Source organism: Anthonomus grandis, chromosome 3 (genome assembly GCF_022605725.1).
Source record: "Anthonomus grandis grandis chromosome 3, icAntGran1.3, whole genome shotgun sequence".
Lineage (NCBI taxonomy): Eukaryota > Metazoa > Arthropoda > Insecta > Coleoptera > Curculionidae > Anthonomus > Anthonomus grandis.
The window spans coordinates 1,088,707-1,115,365 of record NC_065548.1 but is presented as its reverse complement, the minus strand read 5'-3'; the positions used below and the strand labels follow the sequence as shown (position 1 = coordinate 1,115,365).

The following is a 26,659-nucleotide window of genomic DNA, read 5'->3' as shown; positions in this document are numbered from 1 at the left end:
GCTAAAATTCTACATTTTAACATTCATTTCTAGGTTTTACGCAGTGCAATAAAAATCCTTTATATCTTCCAAGTCAAACTTTGACGTCCTAGGAATTATTGGCTCCAGGAGGGTAAAAGTGACTGATAAAGTCCAGTGCAACGATATATTAGAATGGTCACCCGTCAAAACACCAGCATTCCACCTGCCAAACAATGTCATCCACCTTCTATTTACATTGTTTGAGAAGTAAAATGCTGATGTTTTGACGGGTGACCATTCTAATATATCGTTGCACTGGACTTTACCAATTAATACCAGACATGCAGGCGTGAATAATTTATTTACTTTTTAACACCTTTATGAGTATTTTAGAAAAAAATTATAAACACAAACAACAATTCTTCAAGCCTTCATTCATCATCCGTACTACTCCTCACTCTAATTATTTTAAATTAAAATAATTTAAATTGAGTCTAAACTGGACCCTGAATAATGAAGTTCTCTTCTCTTGAGTTCTATAAATCCAGTATTTAAACCCATTTAAAAAAATTAACCTGATCGCACGACCTTTTTTCACTTTAACTCAACTATCCCAAACACAAACGTTTTTCAATAAAAATAAGAGCTGAATTTTCGAAATTTACATAAAAATCTCTCAATATCTTCACCCCAATAGAATAATCTGCGTTTCCCAACTGTCACGATCGAATAAATTCGGACGTGAAAATTGACTACACGCTTCGCACCAAACGAAAACAGACACAGACAGACAGACAGTTTCGAATCGAATAAAGTTGGAAAAATACTTTACGATCCGATGAGTTTCTTTTACTACTACGACGTGGATGCAAACGTATTGAAAATTTACGCGACTGAACTCGATTTTCTTTGAGGCGGAAAAATCCGGGAAATTGCCGAATTCGCTTGAATTTTGGGGTGTTATAAGGGCCTTTTCTTGATTTGCCTACTAACGGAAACTCACTCTCGAGTGTTCAGTAATTTGGAAAAATTATGTAATTTTTTGGCAACCTATAGATAAAATTTTATAATTTAAGGTAAATTTAACCACAGAATTTAATTGAAAACCCACATGGGATGATATATTAGCAGGATAACAACGTAGGAGGTGAATTAATAGCATAGGCAATTAACGCACTAGCAGCTCTAGTAGTAATAATTATTAGGCATAAAAAGTTGAATGAGAAAAGCATGAAATGTTAGTAACGTTGTAGTCTGATTTTGTGCTAGTATTCGCTGATTGTTAAGAAATATTTTAATGTGCTTCTAAATGGAAGTATTGAAACACTTGCTATAGTAGAATTTTTATTAAACGTTATTCAAGCCGATGAGAGACACGAATTTTCAAACTAAAATTATCTCCATAAATGTGTTTACTACGTAGTAAAAACTGGTTCGATTTTGCTGCAACTTACACTAGTGGCCATTAGAATCCTTTAATGCATAACATAAAAAAATAAATTAAGACAGTATAGTAGATTTTTTTTTAATAACTAATTAACACTTTTATTCAAGTCGATGAGGGTCACGAATTTCCAAACAAAATTTCGCTCGTAAGTCTATTATTAGGCAAGATCTCGCATTTTTCAAAATCATCATCATCAAAGAATAATTTCTGCTAGAAGTTATAGAACCCTTTGAAGTATATTTAATTTTTTTTTGGCACTAGTTAAACCAACTGGTTAGCTTCTCTCTTTATGATAAATTAGGAAAAAAAAACAAACAAATAAAAAAAATCAGTTATCAATAAAAAAAATAATATCAACCCTAAATTTATTAGAAGTATTAGAAAAATTTATTTTAAATCTATGAGACAAATTTTTAAACAAAAACCATCTCCACAAAAATACTTACTGCTCAGTAATAATTGGGTTAGTTTGGTTTAATTTTTTAACAATGTCAGAATTGCAAAGCAAAATAATAGACGAAGGTTCCTGTTTACTTCGCAATCTTTATTTCAAGAATCCCGACGCGTTTCGGTTGTTAAACCATTGTCAAGGGAAAACTATGTAACTAGAATATAAAAGGGTGTTATTAAACTAATAAATTAATTAAAAACTTAGTACAACTTACAAGATATTATTACAAGAAGTCCATAATTGTTCAAGAAAACGGCATACACATAACATGACAATATATCAATCTAAAAACATGTCATCACACCGTATTTACAAACAATAACGGATTTTGGGTTTTAAAAAATTTTACATGGGTACTACATTATACACAGATATTTAATACTATTACTAATAGGGACATCTAGGATTAAATGCGGTTAACAGAACATTTTAAAAAACAGTAAATTCACAGGAATGTGGAAACTACTTAAATAAATTTACAATTTTGGTTGCTTCTCGGTAGTGGGCGTTAATAGGTTCGTTCAGACAATTAACTTGTGTATTTATTTCTAGTTTTGCTATTTCTAGATTTTCTAATATATTTAATTTTTTGCTTTTATTTAGGTTGTGCAAAACTTTGAAATTGTCGTTTGTATTAAATGAAGGACCTGTTTCCCTTAGGTGCAATCCAAAGGCAGATCTTTTATCATTAGACGACTTCTGAGAATTTAAATGTTCTGTCATCAATGTCAGATTACAGCAGACAGACACAATACTTCTGTCAATGTCAGAAGTATTTTTAAATTATAATTAAGTCGACGAGGGTCACGAGTCTTACAAAAACAAAAACCTAATTTCACCAAATTGTTAATAACTCAAATCAAAATCGAGGTTATATTACTTTAATTTCCGTTAATTGCCATAGAACCTTATAAGGTTTGATTTAAAAAATTAATCAAGAAACTTTAGCAAGAGTATTTTTCAAATATTGAATAATCAGTAAGAATTAAATCGATGAGGGCACGGATTTTCAAATAAAACAATCTCTATGAAAATGTGCACTGCTTAGCCAACTTGGTTCGATTTTATTCTAAATTTCACTTAGGGTAAGACACCCAATCGTTGGCACCCCGTTTAATTTTTTGCAGAAATTAAAATGAATCTGACAATATTATCGTCAATTCATTAATTAAGGTAATTTTGGCAACATCACCGAGATTAGTGAACCGCCAACGCGGTATTATTATTCCTTAAGTTTAAGTTAAATTGCGAATCGAATTCGACGTGTCGTGCGTGAAACTGAAACAAGGTAGGAATTTATGATTTTGTTAAGGGTTTGGTACTTATAACTAATGTGAAAACTTATTCTATTTTTTTATTTGCTCATCTCTATCAATGAGTTTTGTCTTAAAATTTTTTAACATTATTTTTCAAATTTAAGGTTTACGATATATGTTCCTATTAACTTTTATTCTCAAAGTCAAACACTCCCTGTATTATAGGCACTCAATTATTAAACACCCTGTATATTTTTTGTATTTTCATACAGGGTTTTATTTACATTTTAATAAAATCATGAATAAAATAATGGCAATTGTTATACCCACAAAAAAAAAATCCTAAAATGTTATGTATCTAAACAGATGTAACAAGGGAACTTGTTCATCAAGAAAAAACTTACATACCTAACTATAGAGGTTTTAAAGGTTCCTTTCTTTTTTAAGATGGCTCCAAAGCGAAAACAGATTCGCCCCAATGGCTCCATCAGATATAGCGAGGAAATTGTTCGAAAAGCTCTTGAAGACATTCAATCAGGAGAATCAAAAAAGGCAACATCTCAAAAGTATGGGATTCCAAGGGCAACCCTACAGTTCAGACTTCAAAAAAATAAAAAAAGGTCCGTCTTCATACTTGACAAAGGTAGAGGAGATTCATTTAAAAGAATGGATCATTGATAGTCAGTGCAAAGGTTTCCCAAGGCGTAAAATTGACATTCAAACATTTCTAAATTAAACTGATAAAAAAACACTGATAGGCGATAAACGGTTCAACCATTTTTTAAGGCGGCATCCCGAATTAGCAAATCGAACTGCAGAGGCGGTTACTTCAGCTTCAGCAAATGTAGCGGAAAGCGATATTAAAAAGTGGTTCACAGATATCGAATTTTATTTCAAAAAGAAGGACATATTTGACATCGTGAAGGATCACAGCAGAATTTTTAATGGTGATGAAACAAACTTTTATTACGTGCCAAAACTTGGACAAGTCGTTGCTTTTAAAGGCTCTAAGAACGTTTACGAAGTAGATATGGGAGATGCGAAACAGAATCTCACTGTGATGTTCACCTTCTCAGCATCGGCTGATCATGATCATTTTCCCAAACAAGAGACTTCCACAATCGGTGAAGGACAGTGTTCCAGAAGGACGGACATATGCGTTAACTGATACTAGAAGAGGGAAGAGGTAGGGTAGTGGTGGTTGTAGACCCTTAAAAACACGCATAGCCGAGCACTTAAGTAGACCCTCATCTGCATTTGGTGAACATATAAAATCTAACAACCATAATTTCAGTCCAAAGTCTAATTCTAAAATTCTCCAACAGGTTACCTCTAAGAACTATAACCGACTAGATTTTCTTGAAGACATTTATATCACTAACGAGCTCATAAAAAATCCCTCTTGTTTAAATATACAAGTGAACCTTAACAGACCTTACATTCCATTACATAGAAGACTCCACAATTAAAATTTTTTAAAGCATTGGCAACTTTCTAATTTAAAAGTTCGCTTTACATCCTTAAAGGATAACAACTTCCTTATCCGAACAAAAATTCACTGTTGTAGTCTAATTTGTGCCACCAATTTATAACCAACTCGCACTACCGCACATCATTTACCATAATGACATCTAGACCGATCTGTCGCTACTACCACTCTGATAGGTTCGCATAATATAAATATTAATTTTAAAGTACTGTAGGCTAACCTAATTTGACACACATTTTTCCCGCCATCTAAGAAACCACAATAAATGTAAAGAAAACACCAAGGAGACCAACGTTCTCTCTTTTTTAAATACTATTCGTCCTGTATAGTCTTAAGTGTGTCTAAATGTTACGTGTAATTTTAATAATATCGAATGTGTTCCCACTATGGTAAACTTCTGGGCTTAACTGACGAGTGAGTACATTCATTCACCTTTGACTATAGTGTCTTTTAAGCATTTAATACCCAACTCATTTCAGTTAGCACTGATGATGGCTCATACGCCGAAAGCGCTCTGCTAAGCTTTTTAAAATAAAAATTGCTCTAAATACATCTGGTTTAATTGATTTGTATTTAACTGATAATGGCTGGATGAAATCCGAAATTTTTTTATTTTACCTTGAATTTGTCTTGCATCCCAGCCTTATCAAATCTGGAGTTGTGTTTCCAGTAATAGTATTTGTTGATGGACACAAAACACATGTCACATATCAAGTAAGTACTTTATGCTCTAGGCTGGAGATAGTCCTAATAGACCTATATCCCAACTCCACTGGAGAAGAAATCATCCATTGATGAAACTACGAAAGGAAGATTTTGCTTCTATTTTATGCACGGCAGTGGAAAAACTTGATGCAACAACTATATCAAACAGCTTTAAAGCATGTGGATTATTTCCTTGGGACTCCAATGCAATAGACTATACCAAGTGCCTAGGAAAAAATACCCATATTATTGATAGTGTAGGAGAACCAGAAGCAAATATTAGTGAAAACCAATCAGAGAAACAAGTTTGACTTTGTTAAAAAAGCTAATAGGTGATAGAAAATTTATGGAACTGAGACAGGAGGGAATGACATCGGATGACGAGAGTTTTGAAGCCTTAAAAAGAATATTTAACTACCTTAATGAAATAAGTGAAAAAGATCTTTTTTTAACATCCTTAAGGCAAATGGCAGAAAGCGTTTTTGAAACAAATTATACAGAAGAGGAAATAGCAAATATGTCTATTGTTTTAGAAGGGGAAAGTTATAATATCCTAAGACTTTCAGACCTAAATAAAGAACAGTTCACCATTGAACCCACAGTTATTGAGGTAGTCGACACAAATATAAAAGGAAAGCAGAAGAATAACGTAAATGTAAAGATGAATACTGATAGCGAAATTCTAACACCAGTTGATAATTTGTCGTCTATAGAATTATTTTTATCTAAACAACAAACACCTGAGAGGAAGGGCAAAAGAGCAGTAACGAAAATGCCTTATGTTATTTCGTCGTCGGGTTTCAAAAATATTGTTGAGGAAAAAGAACAGCTTCAGACGGAAGAGGAAGATCACAAGAATCAAAGAAAAGAAGAGAGACTCAAGCGACAGGCTGCAAAAAAGACAGAAAAGGAAAACAAAGGCAGGACTCTAACTGCAAGGAAGGATGATCATCAAAGCCATGTTAGAAAAATGTTCAGTTCTCCGCCAAAAAAGCGTCTTTCTCTCTGCACACCTTTGACGGCATCCACTTCATCAATGAGGAATTTGTTACAAAATAAAGTTTGCTATGTTTGCGTGAAAAATATAAACAGGTCGAAACCAGGACTTAGGTGTAAAAATTGTACGAGAACATATCATGTAGAATGTTTGGAAAAGAAAGGTCTATATAAAAAAAGAATTTCTTTGTGCCTCTTGTTTGTCTAAGTTTTAGGCTTTTGTAAATATTTTTATAAGACATTGTATTATTAATCCTACTTTTAATTTTAACTATTCGTTTTTGTAAACCTTTGATTATTAGCGCGTTTTATTTATAAACAATATTATTTTGATATTACTTTTAGTGCTACTACATGTTATAATCAAGATCGATTATTGTTTTTTTAACAAACCGTCATTAACATTTGACGTGCGTAGTGGACAATGTGCCAATAACTGGTGAGACAACTACTGGGGGGTGCCAATAACTGGGATAATTTCGGGTGCCAATGACTGGGAAAGCGTGCCAACAATTAGGCTCTAAACTTTTATTATTTTGCTATTATAATTAAAAAAAAAAAATTTTTTTTTCATTTGAGAACAAAGTAGAATCATCAAAGAACATAAACTAGTCACAAGCTGACTATAATATCAATTTTCTGAAAACTAGTTGATATGTGAAACCTGAGAAGTCCTTAAGGTGCCAATAACTGGGTGGTTTACCCTATGTCTATAGAACGCTTAAAAGCATTTTTTATAACTATAATTAAATTATTAAAAGTATTAGAAAAATATATTTAAATCTATGAGACTTTTTGACAAATGACAAATTTTTAAACAAAAACCATCGCGATAAAAGTGTTCACTGCTTTATAAAGACTAGTCCGATTTAGTTCCGGTTTTCACTAGTACCTGGAGAACATCCTAAAGTATTATGAAATAGACACATTAAGACATTAATTTTAGCAAAGGTATTTTTTAAATTTTTTCAAATAATTAATAACCAATAATAATTAAATCGATGAGGGCAAGGAATTTTCAAATAAAAACAATGTCTATGAAAGTGGCACTGCTTAGTCAAAATTGGTTCTATTTTATTCTAAATTCCACTTATGTCTACAGAACTCTTTAAAGCATTTTTTATAACTATAATTAATGCATTAGAAGCATTGGAAAAATATATTTCAAATCTATGAGATTTGAACTCTAGTCTCTCTTGACTCGATTGAGACGAATTTTTAGACAAAAGTAATAAACCTATTAAAACACTAACTTCAGTAAAAGTATTTTTTAAGCTTCACCCAAGAAGAGTTTCCAATACTCCTCTAACATATATCTCACATAATTAATATGCCAAACTATGAAGGGATATTTTCTCTCAATTCCAGATACGGGAGTCCTCACCACAACCGTTCCCAATCGGTGAAAACTCCGGGTAGATCCTCGGGGAGGCCGAACTACTTATGTCTTCCGCAGCAGCGATCCCGCGTAGCCTCCATGCCAAACACCGGAGTCGAGGAGGAGTATTATCGGCTCCGGCACTTTTCCATTACCGGAAAGGGGGTGGTGAACAGGGGTGACAGCCTGAAGAGTCGCAGGTCGAGGTCGAATAACTCGGTGGCATCCAGCAATTCCAGGTAAAAAGTTCATAAGGAAAACAGGTTAAGAAACAAAGGTTATACCAGGTGACCCATTTTAATGTTCTATTTCTCTTTAAAAAATGCCACGAATTTTACGCCTTCTGGCTTTATTGGCAAAAAATGGTTATACAATAGATGTGTTATGAAGAATCGTAAAAAATTTTAATTGATAAGGGATCGTATCTTGGACTGTTGTGCTGGACAATCTCATAATATGGAAGTATTGAGTAAAGCATGACAATTCTCAAAAAAAGATAATTTTATGCGAAGATTTGATCTAAGAAAATGTTATTTGATCACTTTTCTTCGTTAAATTTAAATTCTTTATAGCAAACTAGTTTCATTAATGATCGATTATGTTGTCACCAATAATCAATTTGTTAGTTCCATTAATTTTGAACCAGGATTTTTGGATCACTATGCCCAGTTAATGAGATTTAATATAGAACCCTTTAGTCCAGATTCTACTACCTTTTTTTTATTTATGAATTTTAGCAGGAGAATTATGGAAGATTTTAAACTAAGCCTCGGTTCTTTTGTAAATGACTTGCCTAACAGAACTGATAAAACTAACTTAATATCATCTTTCTTTGATACACTACTGGGCTACTTTAATGTATTTGTTCTATTAGAACAGGGAGAAAAAAATGAAAATTAACGTACAAAATAAATTAATTCGAGGGACTACTAAATAATGGGAAGAACTAGCGAACCTTAATTGGTTAAGAGAAAACAACGAGTAATGTCTGCGTTCATGCAAAATAAAACTAACTTAAGCAAAAAATTTGACACAATATAAAAAGAGAAAAATAAAGGTAAATAATAAATTAATAAATGATGAATGAAATGAAAAATGAAGCTAAAGCAAGCTGGGTTGGAACAAACATTATTTTTTTAATAAAATTTGAGAAAATGTCCATAACTCAAAAAATTAACCAAATAAAAATTTGAAAATTTGTACACATATTCGATGAACAATTTAGTCAGACAACATTGAAAAAAATTGACAAATAATAAGGACAAAGTCTATAATATACATATTTCAACTAAAATATATTATAGCCTTTTTCCCTTAGAAGTATTACCTTTGTAGCTGAACCTAAATAAATACATTATTATTATTAATATTATTATTATTCCATAAAAAAGAAATACATTATGTATAGCTTTTTATACTAATTGTGGCGTGTACCATATATACACGTTCACGTTCCGTTGCATGTTTCTACTATCTAAAAAAATAAATGATTTTGATTTAATATATAATACTATTCTCGCATTAAACAGAAAAATCCCCATTGGCCTACGCCACTGGTCAACTCACTCCCCCAACCGATTCAAAATCGACACGTGACTCGGACGTGTGTGGCCGGCTATTCCGGGGTGCATTTTACATAGTGCAAGAGCAGTTTGAATGTGAATTTAAAAAAAACCCGACAACAGGGAAATGAGCAAAAACCCCATTTTCGCTTGTTGTCCGTCAATATTTTCATTCGGGTTGAGCGGGTTCGCTTTTGATCACATTAAACTTTCCCGGGCGTTATTGTCTAGTTATCAGGGCGCATAAAAGGGCGGGGGCTAAAAGGGGCCCGAGGATTATATTTAGAATTGGCCCCATCGTGCCCCAGTGGGTTTGCTGAAAAGGGTTCGGGTTTTGTCGTATTTTTGGAACGGCCTCTGATGGTGTGTTTGTTTGATTGGATAAGTTGGGGGTTGTTTGTGGAAAGAAGTCCCTTTTTGATGGGGACTTTTGTGGTTTCTTATTACAGTATTTTATAATATTAATAATATATTTATTGAGCAATATGGGCTACATACATAACCACAACACGTTTATCACAGCCTCCCGGTTTTTCCAGAAAGACCCCGTTAAGGAGTACCTACCAACCCAGATGTGATGCAAGTCGAATAATAAATAAAATTTAGTAAATACAAGATTTTATATAAAACAGAAAACAAAAATAAAATTGTTATTTCCTATTTGTCTCAATTTACTTCAAATAAAAACATTATTTTTTTTATAAAATTTGAGGAAATGACCATAACTCAAAGAATTTACCAAAGACAGTTTTGAAAATTTGTGCACATATTCTATGGACAATTTGGTTGGACACCTATTTCAGCTTTTTTTAAAATTTGTACAAGATTTTGAGAAAAAAAATATTTTTGGGAAAAAACATTATTTTTTTCGTTAAATTTGAGAAAATCCCCATAACTCAAAAAATTAACAAAGCACAATCCTAAAAATTTGTACACATATTCTATGGACAATTTGGTTGGACACCTATTTCAGCTTTTTTATAAATTTGTACAAGATTTTGAGAAAAAAGATATTTTTGGGAAAAAACATTTTTTTTTTCGTTAAATTTGAGAAAATCCCCATAACTCAAAAAATTAACAAAGCACAATCTTAAAAAAATGTACACATATTCTATGGACAATTTGGTTGGACACCTATTTCAGCTTTTTTTAAAATTTATACAAGATTTTGAGAAAAAAAATATTTTTGGGAAAAAACATTTTTTTTTTCGTTAAATTTGAGAAAATTCCCATAACTCAAAAAATTAACAATGCACAATCCTAAAAATTTGAACATATATTCTATGGACAATTTGGTTGGATACCTATTTTAGCTTTTTTTAAAATTTGTACATGATTTTGAGAAAAAAAATATTTTTTGGAAAAAACATTATTTTTTTCGTTAAATTTGAGAAAATCCCCATAACTCAAAAAATTAACAAAGCACAATCTTAAAAAAATTTACACATATTCTATGGACAATTTGGTTGGACACCTATGTCAGCGTTATTCTAAATCTGTACAAGATTTTGAGAAAAAAAATATTTTTGGGAAAAAACATTATTTTTTTCGTTAAATTTGAGAAAATCCCCATAACTCAAAAAATTTACAAAGCACAATCCTAAAAATTTGTACACATATTCTATGGACAATTTGGTTAAACACCTGCTTTAGCTTTTTTTAAAATTTGTACAAGATTTTATAAAAAAAAATATTTTTGGGAAAAAACATTATTTTTTTCGTTAAATTTGAGAAAATCCCTATAACTCAAAAAATTAACAAAGCACAATCCTAAAAATGTCTACACATATTCTATGGACAATTTAATTAGACACCTATTTCAGCTTTTTTTGAAATTTGTACAAGATTTTGAGAAAAAAAATCTTTTTGGGAAAAAACATTATTTTTTTCGTTAAATTTGAGAAAATCCCCATAACTCAAAAAATTACTAAAGCACAATCCTAAAAATTTGTATACATATTCTATGGACAATTTGGTTGGACACCTATTTTAGCTTTTTTTAAAATTTGTACAAGATTTTGAGAAAAAAAATATTTTTGGGAAAAAACATTATTTTTTTCGTTAAATTTGAGAAAATCCCCATAACTCAAAAAATTAACAAAGCACAATCCTAAAAATTTGTACACATATTCTATGGACAATTTGGTTGGACACCTATTTCAGCTTTTTTATAAATTTGTACAAGATTTTGAGAAAAAAGATATTTTTGGGAAAAAACATAATTTTTTTCGTTAAATTTGAGAAAATCCCCATAACTCAAAAAATTAACAAAGCACAATCCTAAAAATTTGTACACATATTCTATGGAAAATTTGGTTGGACACCTATTTCAGCGTTTTTTTAAATTTGTACAAGATTTTGAGAAAAAAAATATTTTTGGAAAAAAACATTATTTTTTTCGTTAAACTTGAAAAAATCCCCATAACTCAAAAAATTAACAAAGCACAATCCTAAAAATTTGTACACATATTCTATGGACAATTTGGTTGGACACCTATTTCAGCTTTTTTTAAAATTTGTACAAGATTTTGAGAAAAAAAATATTTTTGGGAAAAAACATTATTTTTTTCGTTAAATTTGAGAAAATCCCCATAACTCAAAAAATTAACAAAGCACAATCCTAAAAATTTGTACACATATTCTATGGACAATTTGGTTGGACACCTATTTCAGCTTTTTTATAAATTTGTACAAGATTTTGAGAAAAAAGATATTTTTGGGAAAAAACATAATTTTTTTCGTTAAATTTGAGAAAATCCCCATAACTCAAAAAATTAACAAAGCACAATCCTAAAAATTTGTACACATATTCTATGGAAAATTTGGTTGGACACCTATTTCAGCGTTTTTTTAAATTTGTACAAGATTTTGAGAAAAAAAATATTTTTGGAAAAAAACATTATTTTTTTCGTTAAATTTGAGAAAATCCCCATAACTCAAAAAATTACCAAAGCACAATCCTAAAAATTTGTGCACATATTCTATGGATAATTTGGTTGGACACCAATTTTAGCTCTTTTTAAAATGTGTACAAGATTTTGAGAAAAAAAATATTTTTTGGAAAAAACATTATTTTTTTCGTTAAATTTGAGAAAATCCCCATAACTCAAAAAATTAACACAGCACAATCCTAAAAACTTGTACACATATTCTATGGACAATTTGGTTGGACATTTATTTCAGCTTTTTTTGAAATTTGTACAAGATTTTGAGAAAAAAAATATTTTTGGGAAAAAACAGTATTTTTTTCGTTAAATTTGAGGAAATCCCCATAACTCAAAAAATTAACTAAGCACAATCCTAAAAATTTGTACACATATTCTATGGACAATTTGGTTGGACACCTATTTCAGCTTTTTTAAAAATTTGTACAAGATTTTGCAAAAAAACAACATTTTTGCAAAAAAAAACATGTAATAGTATATTGAGGCCAATATATGTATTATACTTAATATACATCAACGATTTACCAAAAATACTTTTAAAGCAAGAAAAGCAATTTAAAAAATAGAATAACTACCTATATGGCTCTGCTAATTTCCAGCAAATCCTTTGATTCCATTGACTATATTATCCTTTTGGCTTAATTAAATTATATTTCGATTTTTCGGCTTCAACTAATCCAGAGCCACTACAGCCTGAATTACTTATTTTCAATACAAGTATGGCACAATGATGAGTTTTCATATAGAAAAATTAGCAAAATGTCAATTTTTTGGATTTCTACAGTAACGAAAATATTGCTTTAAAAAAAGCGCAATTCCTACTTTCCAACGAAAAAATCTATAATTCTTCATCAATACCCCACATACTAAACGAACTATTTGTCCACAAACACTTATCTCTCTTCCAGCGTACACGTGGTGCAAAGTTCCCTATTAAAACGTGCACTTTAAAGGGACGATTTAATATTATTCCCGCATAGGTAAGCATATATTATACCGGAACTGACAGGTAAGCAAGCGGCTGAATATATAATGAAATTCCAAATGGGGAAGAGAGACCGTTGTGCAAAGAAGAATGGAGAATATCGAGAGGGATCTGTCGCGTATCAAGGGCATTATTTACGACGGAAGTTTATTTTGTAGTTTGTGACGCCCACGGCCCTTCGCTCACTCGCCCTTGTTCTAACTTATTCGGTTTAATCTTTAAAGAACGTCCGTTCTCCTTTTACGGGGTAAATCTGTTTGTTTATCGGGCATTGTTTGACAAAGATAACGGGAATTTTTGTTGTTTCTTGGAAATTTAACTGGAATGGGTATTCGGCTCAAGGAATTTAAAAATAGGTCCAGGATTTTGAGAAAAAAATATTTTATAGCATGAGATGAAAATTTGCGGAGATACAATTTTGAGATTTGTACATTTTCATCACTAAAATCGTGTTTCAAATTTATTTTATTTAAAAAAATAGCCGTGACTTAAGAATTTGACTAGATATAATGTGTTCCAAATGTAACTGAAAGAGTAACTGAAAGTATTCCGGTCATCCTCACTCACAACACTAAATGTATTTAAAAACCATTAATCCAACATGTTTCGGACATATAACAAGTCCATCATTAGGGATAAGGATTAAAGGGGTTTGGGCTTCTGTCAAATTTATACGTCTAGTGCCTCAGACAAAGCTAAAAGTTGATATATTTTCAAAATGCGTCCAGAATTTTCATTTTTTTTTTGTAGTTTTAGAAATTGACCATTAGTCGAAAATTTGAGCAGATACAAGTTTGAAAATTTGCACAATTATTTCTTGGATATTTTTAACGTGACACGTGTTCCAGGGATTTTTAAAATCTTGCCAGGATTTTAAAAAACCATTTTTTTTAATTTGAAAGAATGGTCATAAGTCAAACATTAGATACAAGTATGAAAATTGGTATAAATATTCCTTGTAAAATTTAACTGGATACGTGTTTCAGGAGTTTTTCAAAAAAGTCCAGAGTTTTTATTTTTTTATTTTAAAAAATGACTATAATTAAAAAATTTAAGTAGGTACAATTTTGAAAATTGGTATAAATATTCCTGGTAAAATTTAACTGAATACGTGTTCAAGGGATTTTTCAAAAAAGTCCAGGATATTGAAAGAAAATAATTTTTTTCGAAAAAAAATATTTTTTTCATTTTAAAAAATGACCATAATTAGAAAATTTAGGTTTTCTTTAGCCAACAGTAAAAACCAGAGTAAAATCGGCTAAATTTTGACTAAATAGTGAATATTTTTATGACTGTTTTTGTTTTAAAATTCTTGACCCTTGTGGATTTCAATAATTTCTAGTAATTTCTTAATATCTTTCTCATTGACACTTAAAAAATATGTCTACTCTAGTAACTGCATAAATGTATTTTTTCAATTATACTTTAAGGTGGTTCCTAGACAATAGCGGAAACCAGAGCCAAATTGAACCAGTTTTAACCTTTTTGTGCAGACGATTTTTGTTTAAAAATTCAATAGATCCATTTCGCAACATTTGTTTAAAAAGAAAGTGTTGTTTTATTAAAATAATACTTTATTAATATAATAAAATTTGATAGTTAAGGTTTAAATTGCTTTTATTAAGAATTAGATTATTTTTGGTTTCCTAACTTAAAAAAATTAGGTAGAAATGTGAAAAGGTAATGTCGGCAATTATTAATGTGTTTTTTGGGGTAAAATCGAACCAATTTTGACTGAGCAATGTATAACTTATACCATTGTTTTTTTTTTGTTTAAGAATTTATCACCCTTATTACATTCATTACTAACGCTTATTAGTTAACTAGGGAAAGTTAGGGTAAAATTGGAACAATGAAAGCAAGAGAAACGATTTTTTTACCAAATGAAATTTCTCACTTCTAATGTGGAAAAATATTAAATTACTCTATTACTATACAATTTTAAACTGTTTAATTTTATTGACCCTTCCAGTGAAAATATGGACCGAAAGAGTTTAAAACGAACTAATCGGATAATAAATTCATTATTTGGTTAAGCACAGGATCAAATCAATTCAGTCGGTCGGAAAATCCATTTTCCACGATTTAATAAATTAACCGATTATTCCGGAATAAATTAATTGGAGCATACGAAAAAAAATTAAATATCCGGTTATTGCATTATATAAAATGAAAATACAATGCTTTAAAGGCCGCTTTTATTATAAATAATTGAAATTTTAATAGTTTTGTGAAAATTAGTGAGGAATTTCATATTTTATTGTGTGTTCAATTAATTAATGTATTGTTTAAAATGTCGGTTTTTATTAAAATGTAAATTTGTTTTAATCAGACTGAGGTATTGTACGTTTTAATTTTAGGATCGCATTATTCGTCCCTAATCACCTATAAAAAACATGTCTTTGTTAGAATTTTAGAAGTCAAATTTTATTTATGGCCATTTTTTAAAGTTAACAGAATATATTTCAGAATCCTGGGCGAATTTTAAAAATTCTCGAAATACGTATCCAATTAATTTTTTACAAGGAATATTTATACCAATTTTCAAAATTGTATCTATTTAATTTTTTTAATTATGATCATTGTTTATAATTTTAAAAAATATTATTTTTATCTACTTAAATTTTTTAATTGTGGTCATTTTTTAAAATAAAAAAATGAATATTTTTTTTTCGAAAAAAAAAATTCAAAACCCTGGATTTTTTTCAAAAACTCCTGAAACACGTATCCAGTTAAATTTTACCTGGAATATTTATACTAATTTTCAGAATTGTATCTACTTAAATTTTTTTAATTAAGGTAATTTTTTACAATAAAAAAATTTTTTTTTTTCGAACAAAAAATTTTTCTTTCAATATCCTGGACTTTTTTGAAAAATCCCTTGAACACGTATTAAGTTAAATTTTACAAGGAATATTTATACCAATTTTCAAAATTGTATCAACTGTCTCGAATTTGTAAACTAAGACCGCCTCCACAAAAATGTTTACTACTTAGTCAAAATTGGTCCGATTTGACTCTGGTTTGTACCATTTTTTCCAAAGCACCTTATATTACAATGGAAAAGTATATTAAGTCACTAACTATAGTAAAAATATTTTTTAAGTGTTAATAAAGAAGACATCAGGAAATTATTCGCATCGATTGAGGTTACGAATTTTCAAACAAAAACAGTCACTATAAAAATGTTCATTGCTCAGTAAAAGTTGGTTCCATTTTACTCTGGTTTCCACTATTAACTAAAAAATACAATAATGATCTAGTTAGAATAGAAATATTTATTTGAAATGTCAAAAAAAAGACAAATTATTTGTTTTGTAAATTTATCGATATTATTTCACTTTTTTTGGTAAGTTAGAAAAGAACGAAAAATACGAGGGAAATTTCAAAAAGCAACATTTTCAAAACTGCTCTGTATCTTAAAAACTAAATGAGTATCAAAATTTTGTTGATGGTATCTTAAACTTTACGAAAAAGTAGCTTAATGTCGCAAAAATTTCACCCTGTTAACGTTAAAAATAATCAAGATAACTCAAAATAGGACAGAAATTTTCAAATAAAAACGATTTTTTAAAAAATATTTACCGCTCAGTAGAAATCGATCCGATTTTACTCTGGTTTCCACTATTACCTAGCAAACATCTTACATTAATATAGAAAAATTTATTAAGGCACTAACTATGGTGTAACGAAGTTACAAGATTTTGTATTTATTTTATAGTAATAAGGGTAATCCCAGGCAGTCTTTTATAAGACAAGTTAAATAATTTTGCTCCGTTAACATTTTAACCTCTAAAAATATAATTTACATAACAAAAAGATACATTTTAAGCATTACCTGTGAGTAATGAGGAGTTTATAATAGTAAGCATTCACAAAGAAACCAACTTAAAGGGGTTTCTAGTCTGATAGTATCCTGGAAAGGTTTGATTTCTTATAGGTTATGCCTAGTTCTCCGTTGACTATGTTGTAGTCTCTGGCCTTATTGTTTTCAGCCCTGGTTATTCTTAGGATAATAAAGAACCACAAATGCCTAAAACTGAGAAGGTTTTCATCACTATGCTTCCAGTTTTTCGGTTATTTTCCTTTCATGCTGTTGCATTGTTTACATGTTCTATTTTGCAAGTTTCAAGGTTTACCTACCTTGGGAAGCCCTGTTAAATGAAGGGGCAGGCCCGGTGTGGCAAAATATAATATAAATCATGTTTCAGTTTCGCGCGGTTTTCCAAAAAAGCCGGTTTTCTTGTACACATGTGGCCAGCTTTTGTCCCGCTGTTTTCACCTTGACATACCCGGTTTTGAGATCTGAAACTAAGTCTGTTTATCATATAAGGTCATAGCCTATAAATCCGTACAGTTTTCATGAGAAAAAACTCTATTTTCATTAAGTTTTCCCAATTGCATTTTTATTCAACGATTGGTTCCGAGGATGTTCGTGAGTCGTCGGTATCCAAATTCCTGCGATAGGTATAAAAAGGTTCCAGGTCTTCACATTCCAAGGATTCACATTCGTTGCAGTAAGGTCGTACCATACCTTTCGAGCGAAGTATCAGTAATTTTTCCATATTTCAATACCGTTAAATTTTCAATATTTACGTTTAATTTTGTCTTGACGTTGACAGTGTGTATTGGGTTAGGTAAGAGCCACCTGTTGACAGTTGACCGGCCGCTTCCAAGCTCGCGTACTATAAGATCTTTATCGAATCCGTTCCTATTGATATCGTTCCGTCCCGTTCCGTTTTATTAAATTTTTAAACTGTTGTTTGGGCCCATCTTTCTTCGTGTTTTGTAGGGCAGGCAGTAGCCGCGTTTATTAATTATTACTTGGCTTCTCAAAATGATGAGAGACAAGTAATAACCGAGTCCGTGATGTCATAATTACTATCCGTATAGCAACAGAGCAGAGGTAAATGTTGACCGATTGGTTGAGATTGCTTGATTGCTTGATTGGAGTTTCCGGCTTTGCTTAACGAATGTCATCCGTAACCGCTTGTACAAAACATCATAACCCGGTCTCTTAAATCATACTATTTTGCGTCAATAATAGAGTGCCGGATTTTCCGGTACATTTTCCCAAATAACTGCCTGTGCTTAATCATAGAAATTGGTAATGGGGATTGTTAGATTTTAAGAACACTTTTGTTCATTTAGTTTTAAGCAACCAAACCTGTTACTTATTAATATTTGTAATAATAAAGATTAAAACCAATAAGATCTCATTAAAATCGGACAGTCTACTTTCAATCTCTACCTGGTTTCTCCACTGTCTAAAGGCTTACTCGAGAGGCTAGAGGGGACTTTAAGCTCTTTTAATTACTTAGAGTGGCGCCTGAGGCATTTTGTCGACTTTTTCTCCTTTAACTGTAAAGAAATAGTGAAAGAGGTTGACGGATACCCTGCGACGTCAAAGGTTAGAGGGTGGACATACAGCGAGTACGTAAATACCCGCGCTACAATAGTAGAAATATTTTTTTAAGTATTAATAAGAATAAGTGGTTATTTAACAAGGGTCTCGAATTTTTAAACTAAAACCGTCTCCACAAAAATGTGTGCTACTTTGACAAAATTGGTCCGATTTGACTTATCTGGTTTTTACTATTCTTCACAAAACACCTTATATTACAATGAAAAAATATATTAAGCCACTAACTATAGCAGAAATATTTTTTAAGTGCTAATAAATAAAATATTAAGAAATTATTAATTTTATTCAAATTTACAGGGGCAACGAATTTTCAAACAAAAACAGTTCACTACTTAGTCAAAATTAGTTCGATTTTACTCTGATTTGCACTATAGACCAAGAAAATGTTAAAGTTTATTAAAAATAAAACGTTGATCTACTAAGCATATTAGAAGTATTTTTTTTAAGTCCTACTAAAGAAGAAAGTCACTTTTACTAAAGCCTATCTAAATCGACTAGGGTGACGAATGTTCAAACAAAAACCATCTTCACAAAACTGTCCATTGATCAATAAAAATAAATCCGATTTTGTTCTAGTTTCCACTACTAGCTAAATACCCTAAAATATAAATAAAACACTGACTACTTACTAAAGGGAATAAAAAATCTAATATTTATTAAAACCACAAATTCTATAACAAAGCCACATTTAGATTAAAAATTGACCGTTATTAAATAAATATTGAAAAAATATCCAGAAGTAGGCCCATATAAGGTGGCCCACATTATCTAGCTGTAATGTCAACATCAAAGTCACATCATATATATCCTTAGTTTAAGAGAAAAAAAGTGATACCTCAATTCATATATGGTTTAAATGTATCAATATCATTTTACAACAACTATTGGTAAACAAGTTGTTTACCAAATATATTGCATGAAAGAAAAACAGATTTTAACCTAGTTATAATAAAAGTATTCTTTTGTCATAGCCCTGAAGAAGGTGGAAACTGCCGAGACTTTGGCAAATATTTAAATTCATTGGTAACTAAATATTACTATTTAATTTAAAGGCCTAATATACTAGAAGCATTTTTTGACAATCACTAAAATAACCAATAAATAATTATTAACTAATATTGAAATCGACAAAGGGTCCAGAATTTTCAAACAAAAAATCAAAATTGGTATGATTTTTCTCTGGTTTCCACTATGGTCTAGCAAACAGCTTCAAATCTAATTAAAAAAAAACATATTAATTCATTAACTGTACTAAATATTTATTAAAAAAAATTTAACGTTGGCGAGGGTCACAAATTTCTCAATAAAAACCCCATCGCTTCAAAAATGTCCATTGCTTAGTAAAAATTGGTTCCATTTTACCCTGGTTTTCACTATTAACTAGAAAACAGTTTAAGGTATACTATACAAAAAATACAAAAAAAAATGTAAGAATAATATTTCACTTTTTTCGGCAAGTTTACGAAGAACGAAAGATACGAGGGAAATTTCAAAATTGCTCTGTATCTTAAAAACTAAATGAGTATCAAAATTTTGTTAATGGTACTTTAAATTTTACGAAGAAGTAGCACAATGTCGCTAAAATTGCACCCCGTTAACGTTAAAAATAACCAAGATAACTCGGAATAGGGCAGGAATTTTTAAATAAAAACCATTTTTTTTTAATATTTACTGCTCAGTAGAAATCGGTTCGATTTTACTCTGGTTTCCACTATAACCTAGCAAACATCTTACAGTAAAATAGAAAAATTTATTAAGGCACTATAGTAGAAATATTTTTTTAAATGTCAATAAGAAGAAGAGATTATTTAACAAGGGTCTCGAATTTTTAAACTAAAACCGTCTCCACAAAAATATTTACTACTTAGTCAAAATTGGTCCGATTTGATTCTGGTTTTTACTATTCTTCACAAAGCACCTTATATTACAATGAAAAAATATATTAAGCCACTAACTATAGCAGAAATATTTTTTAAGTGCTAATAAAGAAGACATTAAGAAATTATTAAATTTTATTCAAATCGACAGGGGCAACGAATTTTCAAACAAAAACAGTTCACTACTTAGTCAAAATTAGTTCGATTTTACTCTGATTTGCACTATAGGCCAAGAAAATGTTAGGATTTATTAAAAATAAAACGTTGATCTACTATTAGCATATTAGCATATTATATATCATATTATATATCACATTATATAGCATATTAGAAGTATTTTTTTTAAGTCCTACTAAAGAAGAAAGTCACTTTTACTAAAGCCTATCTAAATCGACTAGGGTGACGAATGTTCAAACAAAAACTATCTTCACAAAACTGTCCATTGATCAATAAAAATAAATCCGATTTTGTTCTAGTTTCCACTAGGGAAATTTAAAAATTGCAAATTTCAAAACTGCTCTGTATCCTAAAAACTAAATGAGTATGAAAATTTTGTTAATAGTACTCTAAAATTTATGAAAAAGTATCTCAATGTCGCTAAAATTGCACCCCGTTAACGTTAAAAATAACCAACATAACGCAGAATAGGACAGGAATTTTTAAATAAAAACCATTTTTTTTAAAATATTTACTGCTCAGTAGAAATCGGTCCGATTTTACTCTGGTTTCCACTATTACTTAGGAAACATCTTAGAGTAAAATAGAAAAATTTGTTAAGGCACTAACTATGGTAGAAATATTTTTTTAAGTGCCAATAAAGAGAAGAATTTTTAAACTAAAACCGTCTCCACAAAAATGTGTGCTACTTTGACAAAATTGGTCCGATTTGACTCTGGTTTTTACTATTCTTCACAAAGCACCTTATATTACAACGGAAAAATATATTAAGCCACTAACTATAGCAGGAATATTTTTTAAGTGCTAATAAAGAAGATATTAAGAAATTATTAAATTTTATTCAAATCGACAGGGGCAACGAATTTTCAAACAAAAACAGTTCACTACTTAGTCAAAATTAGTTCGATTTTACTCTAATTTTTACTATAGGCTAAGAAAATCTTGGAGTTTATTTTAAGAAAACGTTGATCTACTAAGCAAAGTAGAAGTATTTTTTAAGTCCTACTAAAGAAAGTCACATTTACTAAAGACTATCCAAATCGACTAGGGTGACGAATTTTCAAACAAAAACCATCTTCACAAAACCATCCATTACTCAATAAAAATAAATCCGACCAATTAAAAATTGACCCTTATTAAATAAATAATCAAAAAAATATCGAGAGGCACGCCCATGTGTTGCGGCATTATCCAGCTGACCTACTACCTCCAGAGTCCTCTACGTATCCGTAGATGTGAGCGGGATAAAAATGATAAAATCGTCGTCGGTATCGTCGCGCGAATGGCCGCCGACATGTACACGTTCGTCCTGCAGAAAAGTTTCCTGGGAAAGTACGATCGAGAATCCGCGAATGACGTCGTTAATTGGCGAGACGCATTCCCGATCGCTTGCTTGCAAAGTCACTTGCTGTATGCGTGAGTATGCTCGTGAGCATTGTGGGCATGCTTTCATTCAGTAGTTTGTTGTTTTAAGCACGATTCTATTAATTTATTTAAATTCTCTCCTAAATCTGAGAAGAATCGTAGGGTTGAACTTAGTTATGCATGTTTTGGGCCAAAAGACTTTTTGCTAAGTAGCTCTGGAATTGAATTTTAAAAATACAGGTTTGAACTTGTTGAACCGAAAATTTTACTTATATGGTATGCCCTCACTTCAAGTCGTTTCTCCCCAATAAAATTACACATGTTTTTAAGGCGCTCTAAACCCTGTACACCGTTAAAATGTCACCAAATTAAGTCTAACGAAGGCGTCGCTCTTCGACGTCGCAATCGAGTTAGGCGTCGCGACGCGTCGGTAAAAGCAGTTTCCTCTCGTCCCGACTAAAAACGCTTTTATCGTTTTATTAGATTTTCTTTGAACCTGCCTGGCTGGAAATCTCACTTAGAACTTACGTGGAACGGATATTAGTGGATTATTCTTTAACTGATTATTAAATATCAATTTAAAAAACAACAGTGTTTCTGCTTGTTCTGCTTAATCTTAATTAAACTATTTATACAGGGTGTTTAAAATTCGACCTTCATTATGAGGCTTTTGAGGGTTTCAGATATTCCTAAAACGTTTGAAAATTGTTGGGTTTTTTCTAAAGTTGACCATTTCCGAACTGTAAGACAAATATGCATAATTCAATAAGAAGTTTTGAAAATTCGTATCTTGAAAACTATAAGACCTAGGGATTTTTCAGTGGTACCAAATATTTTAGAAGATTCCAAGGATTTTAAAAACATTAAAGAAAACGTTTTTAAAGTATTAGTTTTCTCAAGAAAAAATGCCAAAATTGATCATTTCCGTAATGCAAGAAAAATATGCATAATTTAATTAAAAACTTTGGAAATCCGTAGCTTGGAAACTATAAGACATATGAATTTTCCAGTGATACCGTATGATTTAGAAGGTTTCAAATATTTCAAAAACATTTAAAAAAACTTTTGATAGTTATTAGTTTACTTAGGAAAAAATTCCGAAATTGACTATTTTCGGACAGTGAGCCTGATTCAATAAGAAGTTTTGAAAATCTGTAGCTTGGAAACTATAAGATGTACGGCTTTTTCAGTGATACTAAACGATTAAGAAGGTTCTAAATATTCGAAAAACGTTAAAGAAAACATTTGAAAGTGATTAATTTTTTCTGGAAAAAATTCCAAAGTTGACCATTTTCAGACTGTAAAACAAATATGCGTAATTCAGTAGGAAGTTTTGAAAATCTTTAGCTAAGAAACTATTGGACCTACGATTTTTTCAGTAGTATCAAATAATTAAGAAGGTTCCAAATATTCTAAAAATGGTAAACAAAAAGTTTTAAAGTAAAGAACTTTTCCAAGAAAAAAAATTAAATTTTACCATTTTCAAAGAAAAATATGCATGATTTAATAAGAAATTTTGAAAATTCGTAGCTTGGAAACTATAAGACGTACGGATTTTCCAGTAGTACCAAACGATTTAGAAGATTCCAGATATTCCAAAAATGTTAAAGAAGAAGTTTGAAAATTATTAGTTTTCCCAGGAAAAAGTTTCAAATTTGACCATTTTCTGATCGTAAGACAAATATGCATAATACAGTAGGAAATTTTGGAAATCTATAGCTAGAAAACTATAAGACCTACGAATTTTTCAGTAATACCATATGATTAAGAAGGTTCCAAATATTTTAAGAACGTTGAAGAAAACTTTTGATAGTTATTAGTTGTCCCAGGGAAAAATTCCAAAGTTGACCATTTTCGGATTGTAAGACAAATATGTATAAATTAGCAAGAAGTTTTGAAAATCTATAGGTAAGAAACTATAAGATCTACGGATTTTCCAGTAGTACCAAATGATTTAGAAGGTTCCAGATATTTCAAAAATGTTAAAGAACACCTTTTAAAATAAAGAACTTTTCCAGGAAAAAAACTTAAATTTTACCATCTTCATGATAAATATGATAAATAAAAGAAATTTTGAAAATTTGTAGCTTGGAAACTATAAGACCTACGGAATTTCTAATAGTACCATACGATTTAGAAGGTTTCAAATATTTAAGAAATGATAAAGTAAACATTTGAAAATTATTAGTTTTCCCAGGAAAATATTCCAAAATTGACCATTTTCCGATTGTAAGACAAATATGCATAATTCAGTAGGAAGTTTACAAAATCTATAGCTAAGAAACTATAAGACCTACGAATTTTCCAGTGGTACCAAACGATTAAGAAGGTTTCAGATATTCCAGAAATGTTAAAGAAAATGTTTGAAACGAAAGAACTTTTCCAGGAAAAAAAATTAAATTTTACCATTTTCAAGACAAATCTGCATGATTTAATAAGAAATTTTGAAAATTCGTAGCTTGGAAACTATAAGACGTATGGATCTTCTAGTTATACCAGACGATTTAGAAGGTTTCATATATTTTACAAATGTTAAAGAAAACGTTTGAAAACCATTAGTTTTTCCAGGAAAAAATTTCAAAGTTGACCATTTTCCGATTGTAAGACAAATATGCATATTTTAGTAGGAAGTTTTAAAAATCTATAGCTAAGAAACTGTAAGACCTACAAATTTTCCAGTGGTACCAAATGATTTAGAAGGTTCCAGATATTCCAAAAATGCTAAAAAAAAGATTAAAAGTAAGGAACTTTTCCAGGAAAAAGAGTTAAATTTTACCATTTTCATGACAAATATGCATGACTTAATAAGACATTTTAAAAATTCGTAGCTTGGAAACTATGAGACGTACGGTTTTTCTAGTAGTACCAGACGATTAAGAAAGTTCTGGATATTCTAAAAATATTAAAGAAAACGTTTGAAAATTATTAGTGTTCCCAGGAAAAAATTCCAAAGTTGACCATTTTCGGATTGTAAGACAAATAGGTATAAATTAGCAAGAAGTTTTGAAAATCTATAGGTAAGAAACTATAAGATCTACTAATTTTCCAGTAGTACCAAATGATTTAAAAGGTTCGAGATATTTCAAAAATGATAAAGAAAGCCTTTTAAAATAAAAAACTTTTCCAGGAAAAAAACTTAATTTTTACCATATTCATGATAAATATAAGAAATTTTGAAAATTTGTAGCTTGGAAACTATAAGACGTTCTAATAGGACCAGATGATTAAAAAGGTTTCAGATATTTAACAAATGTTAAAGAAAACGTTTGAAAGTTATTGGTTTTCCCAGGAAAAAATTCCAATATTGACCATTTTCCGATTGTAAGACAAATATGCATAATTCAGTAGGAAGTTTTGAAAATCTATAGTTAGGAAACTATAAGACCTACAAATTTTTTAGTGGCACCAAACGACTTAGAAGGTTTCAGATTTTCTATAAATACTACAGAAGACGTTTGAAAGTAAACAATTTTTCCAGGAAAAAATAAATAAATTTTACCATTTTCAAAGACAAATATGCATGATTCTATAAGAAATTTTAAAAATTCGTAGCTTGGAAACTATAAGACGTACGGAATTTTTAATAGTTCCAGACGATTTATAAGGTTTCAAATATTTCACAAATGTTAAAGAAAATGTTTGAAAATTATTAGTTTTCCCAGGAAAAAATTCCAAAGTCGACCATTTTCCGATTTTAAGAAAAACATCCATATTTCAGTAAAAAAAGTTTTGAAAATCTATAGCTAAGAAACTGTAAGACCAACGAATTTTCCAGTAGTTCCAAATGATTTGGAAGGTTCCAGATATTCCAAAAATGGTATAGAAAACGTTTGAAAGAAAAGAATTTTTCCAGGAAAAAAAAATTTAATTTCACCATTTTCAAAGACAATTATGCATGATTCAATTAAAAATTTTAAAAATTCGTATCTTGGAAACTATAAAACGTATGGATTTTCTAATAGTACCCGACGATTTAGAAGATTCCAGATATTTAAGAAATGTTAAAGAAAACATTTGAGAATTATTGGTTTTCCTAGGAAAAAATTCCAAAGTTGACCATTTTCCGACTATAAGACAAATGTGCATAATTCAGTGAAAAGTTTGAAAATTACAAGACCTACAGCTTTTCCAGTGATATCAAACCATTTAGAAAATTTGAGATATGCCAGAAACGTTAAAAAAAACGGTTTAGAGTCACTAGTTCTTCCAGGAAAAAATTGCAAATTTTATTATTTTGGTTTGTTTTAACTAAACTATATCCGCCTTTAAGTTAAAGCATCGAAAAATCATGTTACCAAAATAAAAAATAGTGATAGCGTCATATTATATCCTCTTTTATGTATTCGAGAATGGTAACTTCTATGCCACTAATTTTTGCCATATAGTTGACCATCTTAAAATTCCTTAAAATTCAAATAATAATGACAGTAAGTTATAGAGCAATGTAATTGGTTTGGTGTACCTTCACGATCTTAAATTTAATTAATGTAAGACAAAAGTATCAATCCCTTTAAGAAAAAGTCTTTAATATTAGTGTTAGTCCTAGTTATTTTCAACCTGTAAACCCACATTGTGAATCGTGATGATGCAGATAGGCCTATTCATTATGTGTTCTTTTTATGTTTAAATGTTCTCTACCC

At 30.2% G+C, this 26,659-nt stretch overlaps 2 protein-coding genes and 1 long non-coding RNA gene across 3 annotated transcripts in view; 2 read left to right on the top strand and 1 right to left on the bottom strand.

The window, feature by feature from the left end:
• LOC126734705 (agrin) overlaps positions 1-26,659 on the top strand; it is a 323,970-nt gene that overhangs the window by 154,893 nt on the left and 142,418 nt on the right. The window lies entirely within an intron of this gene.
• The window catches only part of LOC126734704 (uncharacterized), a 228,845-nt gene that overhangs the window by 162,773 nt on the left and 39,413 nt on the right, over positions 1-26,659 (top strand). The window contains exon 10 of the mRNA XM_050438420.1: positions 7,674-7,922. Within this exon, the coding sequence (XP_050294377.1) occupies positions 7,674-7,922 (249 nt within the window). The remainder of the gene's footprint in view (positions 1-7,673; positions 7,923-26,659) is intronic.
• Positions 16,772-17,756, bottom strand: LOC126734708 (uncharacterized). The gene is made up of 3 exons (XR_007660149.1): positions 17,531-17,756; positions 17,319-17,480; positions 16,772-17,214 (listed from the first exon to the last, which is right to left on the bottom strand). It is a non-coding gene; the product is annotated as an uncharacterized LOC126734708 (long non-coding RNA).